Source organism: Apis cerana, linkage group LG11, assembly GCF_029169275.1.
Source record: "Apis cerana isolate GH-2021 linkage group LG11, AcerK_1.0, whole genome shotgun sequence".
NCBI classification, from domain to species: domain Eukaryota; kingdom Metazoa; phylum Arthropoda; class Insecta; order Hymenoptera; family Apidae; genus Apis; species Apis cerana.
In genome coordinates this window covers 2,865,839-2,883,115 of record NC_083862.1, presented here as the reverse complement: position 1 = coordinate 2,883,115, position 17,277 = coordinate 2,865,839, and the positions used below count along the sequence as shown (strand labels likewise).

Here is a 17,277-nt window from a genome sequence, read left to right as displayed (position 1 = left end):
TATATTTTTTTAATTATTTAAACAGATTCTTATTAAAAATTCGCTAAAGAATTATAAGAGAATTATAACAGAATTCTAACCTCACTATTATTCACATACTTTTAGTGATTCTAAATTTTTTACCAAATAATTGAAGTAGAATTGGCAAGTGGATTTTTACGATTAATAATATATCTTTCATAACCATTATTCTTCGAGTTAACGACGAGTATAATAATGGCATGGCTAAAAAGATTGACATGGACAACTTTCAATCGAGACATTATTCTCAATGTTTTAGGTTAGGAATCCTTGGAAGAAGTTCAAAATCTATATCCATGTAATAATATCATTGATATTATTAAGAGAAAGTTGAATTTTCGTGAACGTCGTGCGCGGAAATAAGCGTAATTTTAAACCGGAAATGTCGAAAACGGGCAAGGTTACGTAAGAAGAGATCAACTTTGGTCGCGAAGGAGAAGACTCGGGATTACGTAACGTGGTTGCATAACATATCGTCTCCGTGGTCTTTCAACGCCGCTCAAATTGATTACCAGAATCGTTGTTCCAGTGAAAAGAATTCAATTTTCGCGTGTCACTCCCACACGTGTATCTCGAAAATAAAAGGAAAAATGCGACATAACAAGGAATGTGTCTAATCATTTTTTCGAGAGGACAATGTCTATGACCCAATTCTCAACACCCAATATTTTATTCACGAACGATTTACGCGAATCTTTTTGAAAAAAATTTATATTATTCGATCCGTGTCTCCTAATCGTTTTTCGATATATTTTGAAGCGAGCGTTAATTTATCGAAGAAACATTTGTCATAATTTTACACTTATTTCAAAAGAATCAGAGTTTTTATTTTTTACATTAATTCATACACTGTTAAAATTAGCTATAAATATTAATTAATAATAAATATTCTCGTAAATAAAATTCCGATAGAATTTTTACAATATGACGTGTCGTAATATGCATTAAAATTGAGAAATATTATTTTAGATAGTTGATCGATTATAACAGTGGTTCTTGACCGAGTATATCGAGTCAAATATGCAACGATATCTTATATACGTAGCAAAAATTTTATTAAAATTTTTCCATACATGAAATTATTTAATAATAATAAACAAAATTGATCTTCTATCTACATAATATGTTACATGAATTTCATATTCCACGAATATATTAAAACTTTATATTACAGACGATTTTACGAGGCTGATACTAAACATTGGAAGATACATGAAAATCGATGTACAAAAATTATTAATCGAGATTACTTATTTATTAAACTATAATAATTTAATTTTGAACTTAAAACGCCTGTAAACAAGCAACTCGCGTATCGCAGTAGGATTTACCTAGAATCTGATCAACACGATTGGAAAAATTTCAATACAATATAATAGATATATCATTGCGAAAAATAAAACTTTTGAAATTTTTTATTACAGAATATAAAATTCGTACAATTTATTACCTGACAAAATTAAAAAAAAAACTATAATATTAATATATCGTCTTTAAAATTTTTATCAATTCGCAATACTGATCGGACTTAGCAAGTACCGCGACAAGGTACGGCACTGGCGACGCTGTGCGGGTTGCCTGTCCACAGGCGTTCCTAGCTAAATCGTTCGTAACTCGATAAATAAGTCTCGGCCGAAAATTTTCGCCAACGAACTTTTACGTTCGTTTCTGGAATCGGCGTCCCAAATAATTGTCGACGAATAATTACGTGTAACTCGGCGTGCCCGAAATATCGAACGGAAAATTCCAATAACGAAATGAACCACCGCTATTCGTCTTTCGAAAATCTCGGGTATCCAGGGAGTTCGATTCATTCGAGTTTGCTTTCATGGTGGATGAGTTTCTCCGACGACGCGGCATGTTTCCCCGGGTTTCGCTGATCGTGCAACGTACCAATTGACTCTCGGTTTACTGGTGTGCATGGAGTTACGCACGGGGGAAAACGTCGGCCCACAGCCGATAAATTCGCGATCCAGCGCGCTCTCCCTTCCACACGCGGAAACATATGGCGGCCGCTTTAATTTCGAGCAGTTTCATTACATCTGACCGTGGAAAGTTAATAATTATCCTTAAAACTTTTGAACAGGCCGTGCATTATTACGATAATTGGAATTACTCGGGGGAAACGAGTTGCGCGCCGCAAAACTTTTAACAAGTGACCATTCAGAATTGCCCGATATTTTCCTTTTTTCCCTTTCTTTCCCTCTCTTCCGCGCGAGGTTATCCCCGAACAAAAAAAGGAAAAAAATGGCCGCGTCAATGTTCGATTGTTCGATTGTTCCATCTCCCAGTTATTTCGAGCTAACGGTTGCAGTTCCATTTTCGTCACGTTACCTCTTATTTTTCAATGTTTTTTTTTTTTAAATACCTCTCAGGTTTTTGTAGGTTGGTAATTAAATGTTTTTACGAACACAACAACAGTTTTTTTTTTCGTAGTTTTTACTACTCGTGTTATCGAGAAATAGGATTTGAAATTTTTTGTACATAATCGGAATTCGCTTATAAAAATAAAGAATAAAAGGATTATTTATTATATATGATACAATAGAAGGTAAAGTGTAATGGTTCTAATCGATTGATAAAATTTGACAAAAATATAAATGTAACTCTTAAATCGCACGATGTTATAAAACAAGTTTCATATAATACAATCATTTCGATCAAAACTTCGAAACTGCATCAACCCTTTTCCTCTAACCCTTGTAATCTTCACGTGCAACAATTTCTAAATCCACGTAATTTTCTCCCAAGACTTTTTCCTTCAAGGATGCACGCGTAAAATTACTTTTAGACGTTCCGAATAGCTTGTTCGAAGTTTGTAGTAATAAGTACCCGGAGGCAAATAAACAGTGGATCCTACAGCATCGACCTCGATCAAGCAACCTTATTAACTTTGAGAGATACTAAAAGTAAGACTCGTTTCCAAGCAATTTTCAGACTCATCGTGCAAACTTTCAACTCGATCGAATTTAAATGGCCCGCTCGAGTCAACAATCGCGTCGATCGTTATCCGGTCATTCGATTGGTCGAGTTCCGAGCCAATCGGTAAAGAGGAAAACAGAGGCGACACGCGGGTTGCCGTGTTCAGGCTGCTCGAATAGGAAGCAGCTCCCGGTGGTTTGGTCGATCGTTGGAAACGATCGATTCCATCCTCTCGTCGAGTTTCGAGAGAGTCTCGACTCTGAACCGATATCCAGTTTCTCCAGTTTCTCTCTGAATTTCGTAATTGCGTGGTAATCGCTTTCGATGTTGTCCTACCGAAGTCTTTCTTCGATTTGAATTTTAACAATAATATCTTTCTCGAGACAAGTTGCAAATCCTGACTTAATGAATTTTTTGAATAGAGATTTGAGAAAGATTTGAGAAATTGATTTCGAATTCCGTGTTGGCGCGCTCTTGGTGCACTTAGTTCGGATTAATTTCAAGGCGAGGTTAAGTTTTCAGCAATCATCCGATTCAAAAGTTACACGTATTTAAAATTTATTACTCCTAATGCAGTAGTTGCTTAGATTAACTCGGAGGTAAAATGAAATTAGGTTAGGTTATTGACATTAGCGTTCCTGTGAAGGAACGCTTGGACGAAGATGAGATATCGTTTTTCACGATAATGAATTTGGAGATGGATTGTGCGAATATTATACGATGTCGCTTCGGTCCTATGATCGTTCAAGTAAGGAAATATTATACCGATTAACTTCCATCAAGTTAGGTTAGGTAGCCCCCTCGTCGTTCGAGCAAAAATGGAAATTTAGAGGAAAATAATGTCCCGAAAGCTTAACCGGCAACTGTTCTGTACTCACGGTTCGGTTGCCATTACGATTTGCAGTCACATCACGTTTCCTAGCCGAGAACGAGACGGTTACAAGTTTCTTTACACTTATGGCGCAGAAACGATGCACTTCGTGGCCATGAGGTTTTCGTTCGAGTCAAAGGCAAGATTCGATATTTTAAGCAACGCTCGATCTAAGTACGGAGCGTAACGCGCCTTTAACGCGCCCTCCGCTTTTAGACACAAACCCATCGCAGTTTCGATGTAAACACTGATCCCGCGTTCTCTAAAGTGGCATGCTTCGATTTAGCGCAACAAGAACGTACAGATAGAATCAATAAACCTCTCACCTGACTAGAGACGCTTACGCGTGTACATCCATCCGCTCGATACCAAAATAAAGTGTTGCTGGTAAACTCGCGGTTTGCGATCTTGAAAAAACATGGCAGAGCTTGACGAGAGCTTGCGAAAAATTAACAGTGGCTCTTAGCGAAGAAGTGTGTGGTTCACGATAGTGTTTCAATGACGCAAAGTACGTAGAATCTGTGACAGGTTAATGCGAGATTGGGTATAATTCATTAATGTATTCGTGTAAAGCGTCAAATTTTTCAATACGAAGATATAAAATAAAGGTACTTATTTTGTAACGATGAAATAATTTAGTAAGGTATGTTGAAAAGGTGAATCCTCTTAAAAGTAGCTATCTACAAATCTTAACGAATCTATATTTATTATGTATTCTCTTATCATATTGTTACCAAATATGATCCATCATTATTAAAATAACCTACCGTAAGATAGATGATTCGACTTAACCTATCATTAACCTGTTACGAGATAGACTAGTAACGTAAAAGAATTTTAAAATAAACTGTAACTTTAATAAAGATAAGTATCTGGACTTATACACACGAATATACTTAATGAACATACCCAGCTGTACGAAATATATAACACGTCCAAGTTGAAAAGTTCGTTCGAAATGCGCACGGTTATTTAACTCTCACGTACAGCCTGTTCAACGTCAGGCCACGTGTAAACACGTGTCTACACGATGGCCACGAGTTCATGTTATTCATGTAGCATAACACGCGTCATTGGCTCGAACAAGAGCAAATAAGTTTTGCATTCTGAGTGGAGAGATCAGAGTCAGAATTGCCAGAAGTAAAGAATACGTGACAGGGATGTAAACAGAAATGTAATGACATAGAAAGTAATAGTAATAGAGATAACGAGGTTGGAGTATATCGTTGGTAATACAGTTACTAGAAAAATTCCCTAGTAACTAGGAAAAAGCGACGTCATATAAAACTATATGAACTATATTCAAGATTTCAATGATTCTAACTTGTTTTTCTTTTACTCTTTTTCTATTACATTTTTCAAGTTAATATTTTCTGAATTTTATTATTAATACAATACAATTCTCTAACTTAAGAATTTGCACACTTACGTTTCTCTTATTTTTGATAATCCAGGTTAATGGATATTCAAAAAAAAAAAAAATAACGAACAATATCAATATTGTTAAATATAATATACTCAAATCGCGTTAATGGATACACTACGCTATACGACATCATTTCTTCCTTACAATTACAATTACAAAGAATTCTGTTGGTAACCTCAAAATCAAAATTGAACGATTTGCAAGGCAGAGTATTTACCAGCGAAATTCTTTCTTATATAGAAAGATAGAAAAATAGATTTGTAGTACAAATATACAACATATAATAGATGTACAGCAAAGAAACGTGAAACGATATTCGTGCTTGTTACGTTCACGATGAAGAAAACCACGTGATCGAAAATAACGATGGCCAATTAGCAAGGGAAAATTGTTGGCCAAGAGTGGGCCAGGAATTAGGAGAAAGAGCATAAAATACCTCGAGAAGCACAATGCATCGCGTGTAAACAATATCGTGTAAGCAAATTGGAAATCGAAGCGTGTGCGGAAATACAACTGCACCGGTATGCGTATCCCATCTAAGCATGCGAAAACAAGACGAAGAAGGCAGGCTTGCAGACGATCGATGCGGGATATCCGAGGAAAAACGCTGTATAACATAGCAAGGAAGATCTTGATTAGGGAATGATTTCTAGAAATACCAAACATAACTACGGCATAACATATATCTCGGTATAATTGAACAAAAAATCTCTCGTAATCGTAAATTAATATTAAAATGAGATTTTAGAGGTTAATCGTTGTGGATCGATTGTTTGGAGGAAATTTTGAAGTGAGGTAAGAAATTCTTTTGTACAACAATAATAATAACATTGGGAGTTACTTTTTAATAAAAATCAGAAATATAACATTTTTCCATATAATTATTATTATAATTAGTTTTTGTAGAAATTTATTTCATACGTCAAATTTAGAAATTTGTTGCTATTTCTGTTTTTGTTTGATATAATTTTTAAAGAAGTAAATAGATGTAAAATTTGTTTATTTATCTCTTTTAATTCAATTTATATATATATATACTTTAGTGGATATTAGAAAAATCAGTTTTGATAGAATTAGAAAAGCATCGACTGTCACTTGTTCGAACAATTTTTATTTTTTTAAAATAAATTATTTGCAATGGTTGCAGACAAAGTAGGTCAATATCAAAAGTTTTGACGTTGTCTACAAACAGGATGATAATACAGTCGTGAACTGAAGTTTGCATTAGATGAAGTGAGGCGGAGATAGAATGAAATGGCAGTGCGACGAGGATAGAGATATCTCATTCTCCTCTAATGCAAACTTCAAACTTAATACTTACAAGTAAGTCTCGATCAATATTTTTGCATATCAGCTTTTTGTGTTTGTTTCAGCCTCTATAATCGACGTTCCAAACATATCTCGTGTCGTGAATGTTATTAACATTCTATGTGTTATATATCCAATTTAACAATCAGAATACACAAAGCATTTTAGCAAAGATATATTTCCACTGAAAACATCCAGATTGTCAATCAAATTATTAGTTAAAATTAACAAGTAGAGTAAATCAAGCTCTAAATTATATTATAAATATTTCATATTAACATTGTTAGTATTGTTAATATATTATTTCTTGTCATATTCTTAAGAAGATGTATAAATATTAATTATATTCAACAATATAGGATGATCAATATTGCCCCTTTAACATTTTAACGAGAAAGTATAGATTTCACACTACTTTCCCTCTATTATTTTTTTTTTCCTCATTTTGCAAGCCAATGTAAATTTTAATATAATTATAAAACGTTTATTTTATTAAAATATTAGTTAAAATACACTTACACAAAGATTGTATATTCTTTTAATTCTTTAAAACTTATATTATTGTTATTTTTTTATTATAATTTATTATATAGGAAACATCTGTTACTGTGAATTAAATATGATGCTTCTGAGTGTTGATATAGCGTTTGTAACGTTTCAGAGAATTTCAAGAATATTATCATTCATTGTAGTTTAATATAAGAGATGCTATAAAGTCAAGCAATAAAGGCTTGAAACCCACCAAAATGAAAACTGATGGGTCTGCAATTAATCACATACCATTGTGAGATTGACCTGAATTCTTAATAAAGTAAAATCTCCATTATCCAAATATTCTGTGATCCAAATTATCTGTATTTATGACAATTAAATTTTTAGACACTTTTCCCTATATTGTAACAATGATAAAATTAAATTAATGTTTTTAAACAAAATGTCCAAGAAATTAGAAAGAGTGCTGTACAAGTGATAAAATTTACACAAAATTTATCATCAAATCATTGGCATTAAACGAAAAAGAAAACGGAAGAATGAAATGGAAAGTTACAAAAAGTTTGTACAAACTAACAAAAATACGAGATCCCTAATTTTATACAATGAAAACTATCTTTTATACTATCATCTCAATTTTCTTTATTTTCTTTATTCAAACTTGCCTTCCTATTGAAATTCTGTAATTAAGATACGGATTCACAATCAATTTCCAGACAGATTCCAAAAAAATATAAAGCGATTCTTTAATTAAATTGAATTCTTCTTCCTAACAAAAGTTCCACCGTACCATATTTCGATCCACTTCCTGCTCTCCGCGATACTTTTGCTCCATTTTTCTCTGTTAACGACCAAAAAAATCGTATCCTTTCAAGCTCTCTGTCACCGTTCGAGCAAATCAGCAATGCGCCCTCAAAAGCTGTATCACGTCGATCCATAATTGTTATCGATACGGCATCGCACGAAGGAAAATCTCGTCCGCAAGACGGACGCAGTCGCATACGCCGCGATCGATGCGATTTTTCCGCCGAGTGGCCTAAAATCAGGAGGGAATGCTTTTCTTCTCACGGAATAGCAACGAGCGACACAATAAAATCAGCCGATCTCGTGTAAAAGTAGTGGTAACACTGGAGAGAGGATTAACGAAATATTCAGCCTTGTCGTTAATGTTAAAGCTTCGAATCATCCGGCCAATTTGAAATTGTCAAAGTTTTCTCGTTTACTTGGATTAACAAATTCGCCCAGCCAACTGTCTGAAGTAACATATTTCAAATGATCAATAACGAATTGAATAATTTTGTTCTCAGACGTGATGTATGTATTATTCTAATAAAATATGGCATCTCAAGTTTTCGATTAATTAAATTGATTTGAATTTCAAGGAATTTGAAAATAATCTACTTCGACTTAACCTAACTTGTCATTTACTTGAAATATCCTTTCGGGTTAAGTTAAATTTAATAGCGTTTGAAATTACTTTATCGATATAAACTTGTTATGTGGCTCGAAATATCTTTTTAAATTTTAAACCAAGTTCAATCAATTAGCTCGAATAACTTTAAAGCTACTACTCAATTTCTACGCTTCATCCTTTCGAGTATTTTCAATCGCAAATCGATTTTAATTATATTCATATTCGAACGATTTAAAGATGCTAACTTAATAAGCAACTTGAAATTCACAGAACATACAACTCGAGTAATAAATTTCGAAAATTTCATTAAATGGAATTAAACGAGAAACGTGAAACTTTCCAAAATGCGAGTAACCACGTACTCGCTCGCTAAACGAACCTAACCTCACTTTCATAGCCCACCTTCGTAATCGTGATCTGTTTTACCCGGTTCTAAAGAGCGGAAAATAGGCTGGAAGGCGTATAATTCGTGGCGGTAGTACCGAGGCGGAACGCGCGTTAACGTGGTTGGATCGCGTGACAAACATGTCTAAAGGGAATTCATAGAATTATTCGCGTATAGTGAACGGCACAGTCATCCGGTATAGCTCGAACGAGAGTGCAATTAGAGCGGTTGATAGTGTGTATCGCGTCCAAGAAAACGAGACAGCTCGTTTATCAGTTCTTGTCCTTTCCTCCTCGTAGCTCTTTTTCTCGTATTTTTTTTTTTTTCGACGAATCATCTTTATTTCGAAAAATGTATCAGGCTTGGGTTAAATAACGGGTCGCGTTCTCGTGCGTGTGTTTCCATGTGCGCCATCTATCGTACGAAATTTTTCATCGAGGATAACAAATTGAGAGCACAGTGGCGAATTATTGTATTTTATCTGTCGAGCAAATAATTTGATCCGATGATAAAAGTTGATGAAAAATTGTAGTTTTCGAGTTTGTTAGGTTAGATTTAGTTAGATCGTGTAGGCGAATATAATATTGGAATATTTCTTGCAAGAAATATCAGTCTTCATTATTTGTATTATTTGAGAAAATTTATATTTTTGGAAGATGGATTATTTAATCTTTTTTTTTTTGTGTGCTTTTTTTAACGATAATAAAGCGTTGTTTGAATTAATCAAGTTACTTGAATATAAAAGATTTGATGTCGTGTGATATAAAATTACTTTTTCAAAAAAATATTCTATCAAATATCTTATCCTTTCCAAGCGAAATTTCTCAATCATAAATTAGCTTGATTTCAATCGCTTCTAACTTGAAAAACCATTGTAACACGATACTAAGTGTAATCTGAGACAATATGACTGGTATGAACTGTTCATTTGAATGGAAATATTTCTTTTTTCAAGATTTCAAATTCTTCTCTAATTCAACTAACTTGTTTTCAATCACCTGTAACTCGAAACCAGATGTAACTCGAGGTTAACATCAGCACGAACTTGCTGTTCGTTCGACTAGAAATATTCTTTTAAGTTTCAAATCGTCAATTAAATTGCTTAAATTCCAAATTTAATAATTTCTTTAATAAAAAAATAAAAATGCAAATTAATAATTATATTTTGTTGAATTTGTGAAAAAGAAGTTACAATTCTAAAGTTACCAATCCATGTTGAAAAATCATTCATCTTCTCATAATATATTTTTAGCTAATAATAAAAAAAAAAAAAAGACATGACCTTTTACTAACTTTTACAGTTGCGTGAATCACCTCGTATAACTTGTTTAATCGACAATCACGCGATAAATAACCGGTAGTTTGTACTCGTGTTATAACCTTATAAGAATCGTGAACGATTGGCAGGATTTTAATTCTTAACAAATTGCGCGCGATGGAATTTCATATCGCGAAAGTGAAATTGCACAAAGCGAAATGGGGAACGAATCGGGTTATTGCTCGTAATACCTTTGCCTTTCGACCATGCGAAGGAGAAATAAACGTCGGCATAAACGTTAGAAAACGATTAGACAAAATGTATTAATTCGCATGGATTCTATATTCCTTTTAAGAGTGTTTTAAGAAGGGCGCGTTAAAAGATTATTTATTGCACAATTTCTTATTTAAAAAAAAATTTTATTGAAAATTGCCGCTATATTTGACTTTGTATCATTAAATTTATAATACATAAATTTCTTTATTTATTTCTTTATTATTATATCCATTATGATGTTCATCAACAGATAATAACGTCTATTTTACGTTATTTATTACAAGAAATTATTACAAAGAATTATTTATGTATTATACAACGATTCCATTAATAATATTTAATATTTATAGTTTGTTAATAAATTTATTAATTCTATCCCAAATCTAATTTTTCACTCGAAATTATTTTCACAGGAAGCATTGTCTATCTAAAACAAAATTTATAAATATTAATTAGCTTAATATAAACCAACGAAAATAATAATCTCCGTACCCTTAACATCAATAATTAATAAAGTAACACGAAATTAACTTCACCCCCTGTTTAGCTCATCTCTCGTCCATTTTTCGAACAATCAAAACAATCAAAGAACCGAAAGCATCCGCAATGCGATTCTCTTTTCAGAAAAAAAAGAAAAATAAATCTTCCCCTCACTCGCTAATTGCAGGCACGCAATCGACGTTCCGGATCGGAACAGCCACGAAAATAGAATTACGCTCGCGTGGAACACGGGGAATCGCGTTATCGTAGGTCATTGTACCGGTCTTAATTTCACGAGCCTCCTCGATTCACAAAATCGTGCTCGATAACCTTGAAACGAGTATATCGCGTATAATCTCGCGGAAACGAACCATTTCGCCCAGTCGATAATGTCGACCAGCTATATAGATCGTCGATATGTCGGATTCTCGGTGACGAAGAGGCACACGGATAACGTCGTAAGGGGATACGATTCTCTTGACTGTGGAGAGGAATAATCGAGGAATAAATGATAAAGGAATAGGTGATAATAACGTGGATCGGTTACTGATAAGTGGAAACTTGTTAATGTTAAATCGATATCTGTGATTTTATGATGATTGCGAGGTTAGAAAGAAAAGACGATTTTACTTTTTATTTAAGTTTTATTTTTTCGACAGTTTTCTTAACTCGTATTAATCGAATAATCGTACGCTGTTTTCGTTTATTATTATTTTACCCACTGCGTGAGCAAAAATGGTGCACTTTTTTGTAAATAATTAAATTAAACGTAGAAATATCTATGCAAATGTACATCATTAATAATAAAAAAAGTTTACGAAATATTTTAATTAATGTGTAAATAAAAAGAATTTCCATTCGAGGAAAGATTCAAATTACATTTATAAAACGCATAACTAATTAAAATTTTTTCCATTTTTATTTAAATTCAACCTTTAAATTAAACTTAAGTCGCTCGATCCGCATCTCGAAATTTAATTTCCTTTCGAAAAAGACGACAATTACTATCCTTTCCTCTGATCGAGTTGATTCGTTCGAGAAAAATTGTAGAAAAATTCGTCTCCATCGAAGGGAACGAACTCGATCGTCGAGACAAAGACGGAGAGAGGCATGGGGGAGGGGGAAGCGCAGAAAACGTTTCGAGCCGATAAACAGGCTGCTACGCGGCGGTTACGGAAAAAAATGTTGAGCCGGCTCGATGGCTGGTTGGTTGAGCGACAAAAGGATCAAACGAGCGTTCGACGCCGCGTCAACTCGCATCGAGCCACGGCAACAAAGGGAGAAGAGGCATATCGTCGCATCGGCTATTGAAATTACGCGCGGCGGAATTTGTATCGAATAACGATAATTAACGCACTGTTACTTTCCAACGCTTTGTTCCTCGCGGCTTCTTAATTCACACTGGAATTTTCGCGCGCCCGTGGATTCGATGCTGGGCGGAGAACGATTTCCCACGATTTTCGCGTGGAGAGGCAAAGTGGTATCGGGAAATGAATCTACTTTTAAGTATTTACATTGTTTCGAAAATTTAGAATAGAATAGAAGAAGATTATATACGCTCTTGATTTAAGAAATAAGGAAATTATTTAATTTTCTTTGATTTTATTCGACGGATAGATTTCAATTTTGATTTAATCGAGTGACGATAAGACGGATAAGTTATTGAAAGTTCTCAAGTTTATGCAAATATTGATACACCTCTGACAGAATTTAATTATCTTTTAAAATCTGGAAATTTTTATATTTCTCGATATTGGTGTGTTTTGTTTCCACGCCACAACCAATTTCGATGAAATTTTCACCACGAATATAAATAATATATATATTGTTTAACTTTTCATTTTATGAGGTTAAATAAAAAAGCGACCTCTGCTGTTTTCTTTGCGATTTCAATTATAATTTTTCCAACATCTTTTCTAATAATCTTTTTAATTTTTAAAAAATCAATTTTATCTCAAGGAACGATTTGATCAATTCGAAACATTTTTACGTAACGCACAAAATATATACGTGTATTGTATAATTCCATTCAATAAACATATTATAAATTTTCCTACATTAACTCTAGATTTACGGAATCCATCGATTTGATTTTCGATTTTATGCTTAAAAATTCTGAATATTATTCCTTAAATATTATTCGTTTCTCTGGAACATTTATATTTTGTTATTTCTATTTTTTATGTAGATCAATTATTGCGAAATAACAATGAACGAGAAAAAACAAATGACGACTGTTAATAAATACATAATCAAATAAGTTGTTTATAATTGTGATTCGATAATAAATAATCCCTTCAACAATAAATTTTGCAGAGGAAAAAAGTGATTTTCGTGAAAAGTGAAGATTCGAAAAAAATTTATATTATTATAAGTCCTCGAAAGACACGGAAGATTCTGAGTGGGAATGAAAATTATTTCAGATATTGAAAGTGAAACAAAAATCCTGATAATGAAGAAAATATTGCGAAAGGATCTTGCAGATAGCCCCTTCGTGCGTTTTATAATTCTTTTTAGATTTGACGATCATCAATGCCTGGATTGCTATACAAAGACACCGAAATTGTAATAAATTGAAGTAAATAAAATTCCAAATTTTAAAATTTTCTCTTTCAATCAACCGAAGAATTGGCCACCAAGTGACAAAATTTAGCATTTATCCAAGATTTTTTACACGTAAAAAATATATAACATGAAGACAAAAAATTCTCACATCAATGAAAGTTTCTGCGTCAAAACACATCTTACTTATTTGCGATTCAAACAATTACGAGTGTTGATTCATATTCGTACGAAAAGATTAATGGTCAATAGATTTTCATGCGGCCAAGAATCACGAAACACGGGCGGGCCAATTATTGATAGCTCGGCAACCCGGCTCCTGTCGTGCTTGTCCGCGGCACGTGCGGCGCTGTGCGCGAGACAAATTCCTGTACGCGTTCGCCGCGATATTTCAGCAGGATCTGATCGCATGCCAAGAACAGACGGCAAAACGAAGAAGGAGAGCGAGGCGGTGAGGCTTGAGACAGGTCTACGAACCCGTGGATAAACAGCGTTAATCTTTAAATCTTCGTTTTTGGCAGCGCACGGACGTCAAATGGAAAATCATTCGATCTTCGAAGATGATTGTTCTTTTTCACTCGACGGTGTTCGGTAGATAATGGTTGCGTTCTTTTTACATCGAGGAAGATTAATAATGCTTGGTTGGAGATGTAGTTTGCGAATAATCAATATGGCGGTAATGTTGGGAATAATTAGAAAAAATAATTCGTTCATTTTCTTCCCTTCGGTTTTCTAATTCATTCTGGATGAATCTTTAGAACGAAAAAATACTTTACTTTATTTTTTTTAAGCATGAATCCTTAAAATTTAAATATAATTTAGAATAATTGAATAATCGATAGACAGCTGGAACAGAGTGTCGGTTTTCTTGAAACGGCTCTCCATATATCAATTTCAATCGAATCCATTTTGGAGGTCCACATGAAACCTTGGATTTATGATAATTGTACGAATTTGGATCTTTTGAATTGTTTATTAAACGTATTGACTCTTTCATCGCGAGAATACGACACGTATTCGATTAAAAGAAGGTAATGGAAAAGTTTCCAAGGTTGCTCGAAATTTATTAAAAGTTGAGGGAAGAAAAGTAAAAAAGAAAAATTCAGAAACGATTACGGTTAAGTACAAATATTATAAATGGTGTTCCATTGCGTTATATTATTTCCTCCTTTCGAGTGAAATTTTTTTAATTCCACTCGTTTCGTTATTCGAGATTTATTAAGAAGATCCAAGAAGATTCGTGATAAAATTTTCGATACAATTTCTTTTTTTATCAAAAATTATTACTAGAAGGATGGAAGCAAGCTTCTTGAAAAAGCGCTTCCAAATTTTTCAGCGAGAAAGTTTTATTATTCCAGCATTTTTATCGTGAATCTTCGCGACGGATAAATCTTCGTTCGATCAAACTCGGTAAAAATTATAAAGGAAAAATTCACAGAAGCAAATATATATAACCTTATGATATATGAGTAACAGAACGTTCTTGAAAATGCGTCAAAACGAATGGCGTGGAAAATAAGAAGATGAAGATATTTGGCCATTAACCAAATACAATATCAATCTCATAAATGTTCCCTATCCTGGTGTTATTCGGCCAGATATCGAAGTATATTTGAAATTTAAATGTGTAGAAAGTCAAGGAACAGCGTTGGGGAAAACAATTTTCCGTGAAATGTTATGCAACGTTTAATAGGGAACGCGATTTATCATTGAATATTTTCAAACGTTTCGTCAATTTTCCAAAATGAAAATATTAATCCTACAAGTTTAACAGGTTATATCTATTAAATTCGTTATCCAATGATATTTTGACCAAAGAGAAATTGAATTCCCATCAATATATTTACCAATACGTATCTAATATTTTTTAAGTGTTCATCGATGCTGGCAAAATACTAATTGGAAAATATTTTCTGATATATCCTCGAAAAATATAGTAACAATATATAAAATTAATTTTCTCTTTTCTATCTACCTAAGACTTTCTAAACGTTATATCAAAATATTAAGTTAAATTTGTGACAATCGTTACGTTACCTAATAATTGAAAAAGTTTCGAGCCAATATCCCTTACGATTTAAAAATTACGTATATAAAAGTGTCGGTGAATTCTTCTTGGCCCATTGTGGCGGCCACACAGCCGCCAGGCACCGATTTCAAACAAAAAGAGATCACGCTCTCTCTCGTTCTGATTCTGATTTTTCCAACCTTTCAACCTTTTCCACCTTTTTGTCTTTCACTTTTACCGCTACGGATTTTTTCCCTCCGTTATCGCGCGGCTTTTCTCCCCGAAAGAGATGAATTTCAATTGTCGGATTCGCCAAGAACTCGATTTGCGAATTAACTCCTCTTGTAGAAAAAGTGATTTATCCTTTAAATTTTACATTATATCATGTTATATATATCACTTTATCAGTTATTGCGATTTAGACGAAGAAAAATTTTAAATGGTGCAAGATGGAAAAAATTTCATGAGATGCGATCGAATTCAATTTTGTCGTGGATATCTTCATAAAATTAATAATTCAATTGTTCCCTAGACTTTGTATCAATAGTGGCATTTGGAATTGAAAGATTTTGGATACAACAAACGTTTTATATAGAATATGTAGCAGTATGGTTTTATTTCAAGTTTCCATGATACTTGGAAAAAAGTCCTTACACGAAAATTAAAAATGGCGTGAAACTTTTGATGATTCACCTTCGTCTCTTCAAACAGTAAGCTGTATTTATTTTCATTCTCGATAAAACGACGTGAAACGACGTTTAATTTCGCGTAACGCGAAGTAATTTTATTGGACAATAAACAGAACCATAAAAACCAATGATCTTACGTCTAAAAAAAAAATTAATAAATTCAATATCCCTTTTACAATGATCTTCCTATGGAAGATTCGCATTGAAATCGAATAAAAATAGCACGCTATCTTTTATAGAAACTAAATCCCCACGAATCTTCCACGTATTACTCCTCTATTTACAAACAAAATTTTACCAAAACATTTCCAAAGGAAAAGAAAAAAAGGAAAAAACGAACAAGACGTATACAAACGTAAAGTCAAACGCGCGAAAGGACGGACAGACAGACAGACAGACAGACACACGAACACAAAGAAGCCTGGCATTGGAAGAATCGGCGAATTTTTTTTAAATCAGTGGTGACAGTGGAGGGGGAGCGTATTGCAGCGTTTGGCAATGAGGCAACACGAGGAAAAAAGACAGAGGCAGGCGAAAAAGTAAAGGAGGCACATAGTAAGAATGTTTGTGCGTGACAGTGCGCTCGTTTCTTTTTTTTTTTTTGGGAGACTATGGTGGACTCACCCGCCAGCAACCAGGATCATCTGCATGTTGCATGGAGGCGGCCTCTTTGTCGCTTTTTCGCAGAGGGGGCAGTCCGGAGCGGTGAGTCCTCTAGTTTCGCATGCGGTGACAGAACATAGCTATAGAGTGGTAACTAGAGACAAACAGACGGACGGAAAAAGAGAAGAAAAGAGAAGAGAAGAGAAGGCGATCCCCGCTTAAAGCATCCGATTTTCAATTCGATCCATGCTCCAATAATTATGATTAATGATTATTTTCCGCGTGATAATTAATAAAATAACGAGGAATTTATTCGAGGAGATACGATAGATATAGATTTATATCCGCACCCGAATAGGATTTCTAGAAAGATGGAAGATTCTTTGATCTCGTTCTGGCGCGGCATTCTCATTTACAATCGATACTGTGATCCAAACGATCGGTTTGTTTATTTACTTTTTTTCCTTTCCGAAGATGTAACTCAAACAAAGAGAGATATGAATAGCAACAAGGATCCCGAATCCCTTTTAGATCCAACGAAACAACGTAACACGACACCGAG

The 17,277-nt window shown here is 33.8% G+C and overlaps 1 protein-coding gene across 9 annotated transcripts in view; it reads right to left on the bottom strand.

The window, feature by feature from the left end:
- Positions 1-17,277, bottom strand: part of LOC107997163 (potassium voltage-gated channel protein Shaker) — a 302,685-nt gene that overhangs the window by 153,024 nt on the left and 132,384 nt on the right. For 2 of the 9 annotated variants that reach the window (XM_062081433.1, XM_062081434.1), the window contains exon 2: positions 16,737-16,826. The exons of 6 other annotated variants lie outside the window; for them this stretch is intronic. In XM_062081433.1, coding sequence (XP_061937417.1) covers positions 16,737-16,762 — 26 coding nt within the window. In that variant the 5' untranslated portion in view covers positions 16,763-16,826. Of the gene's footprint in view, positions 1-16,736; positions 16,856-17,277 lie in introns of all 9 variants that reach the window. One more of the 9 variants, XM_062081445.1, reaches the window with a different exon arrangement.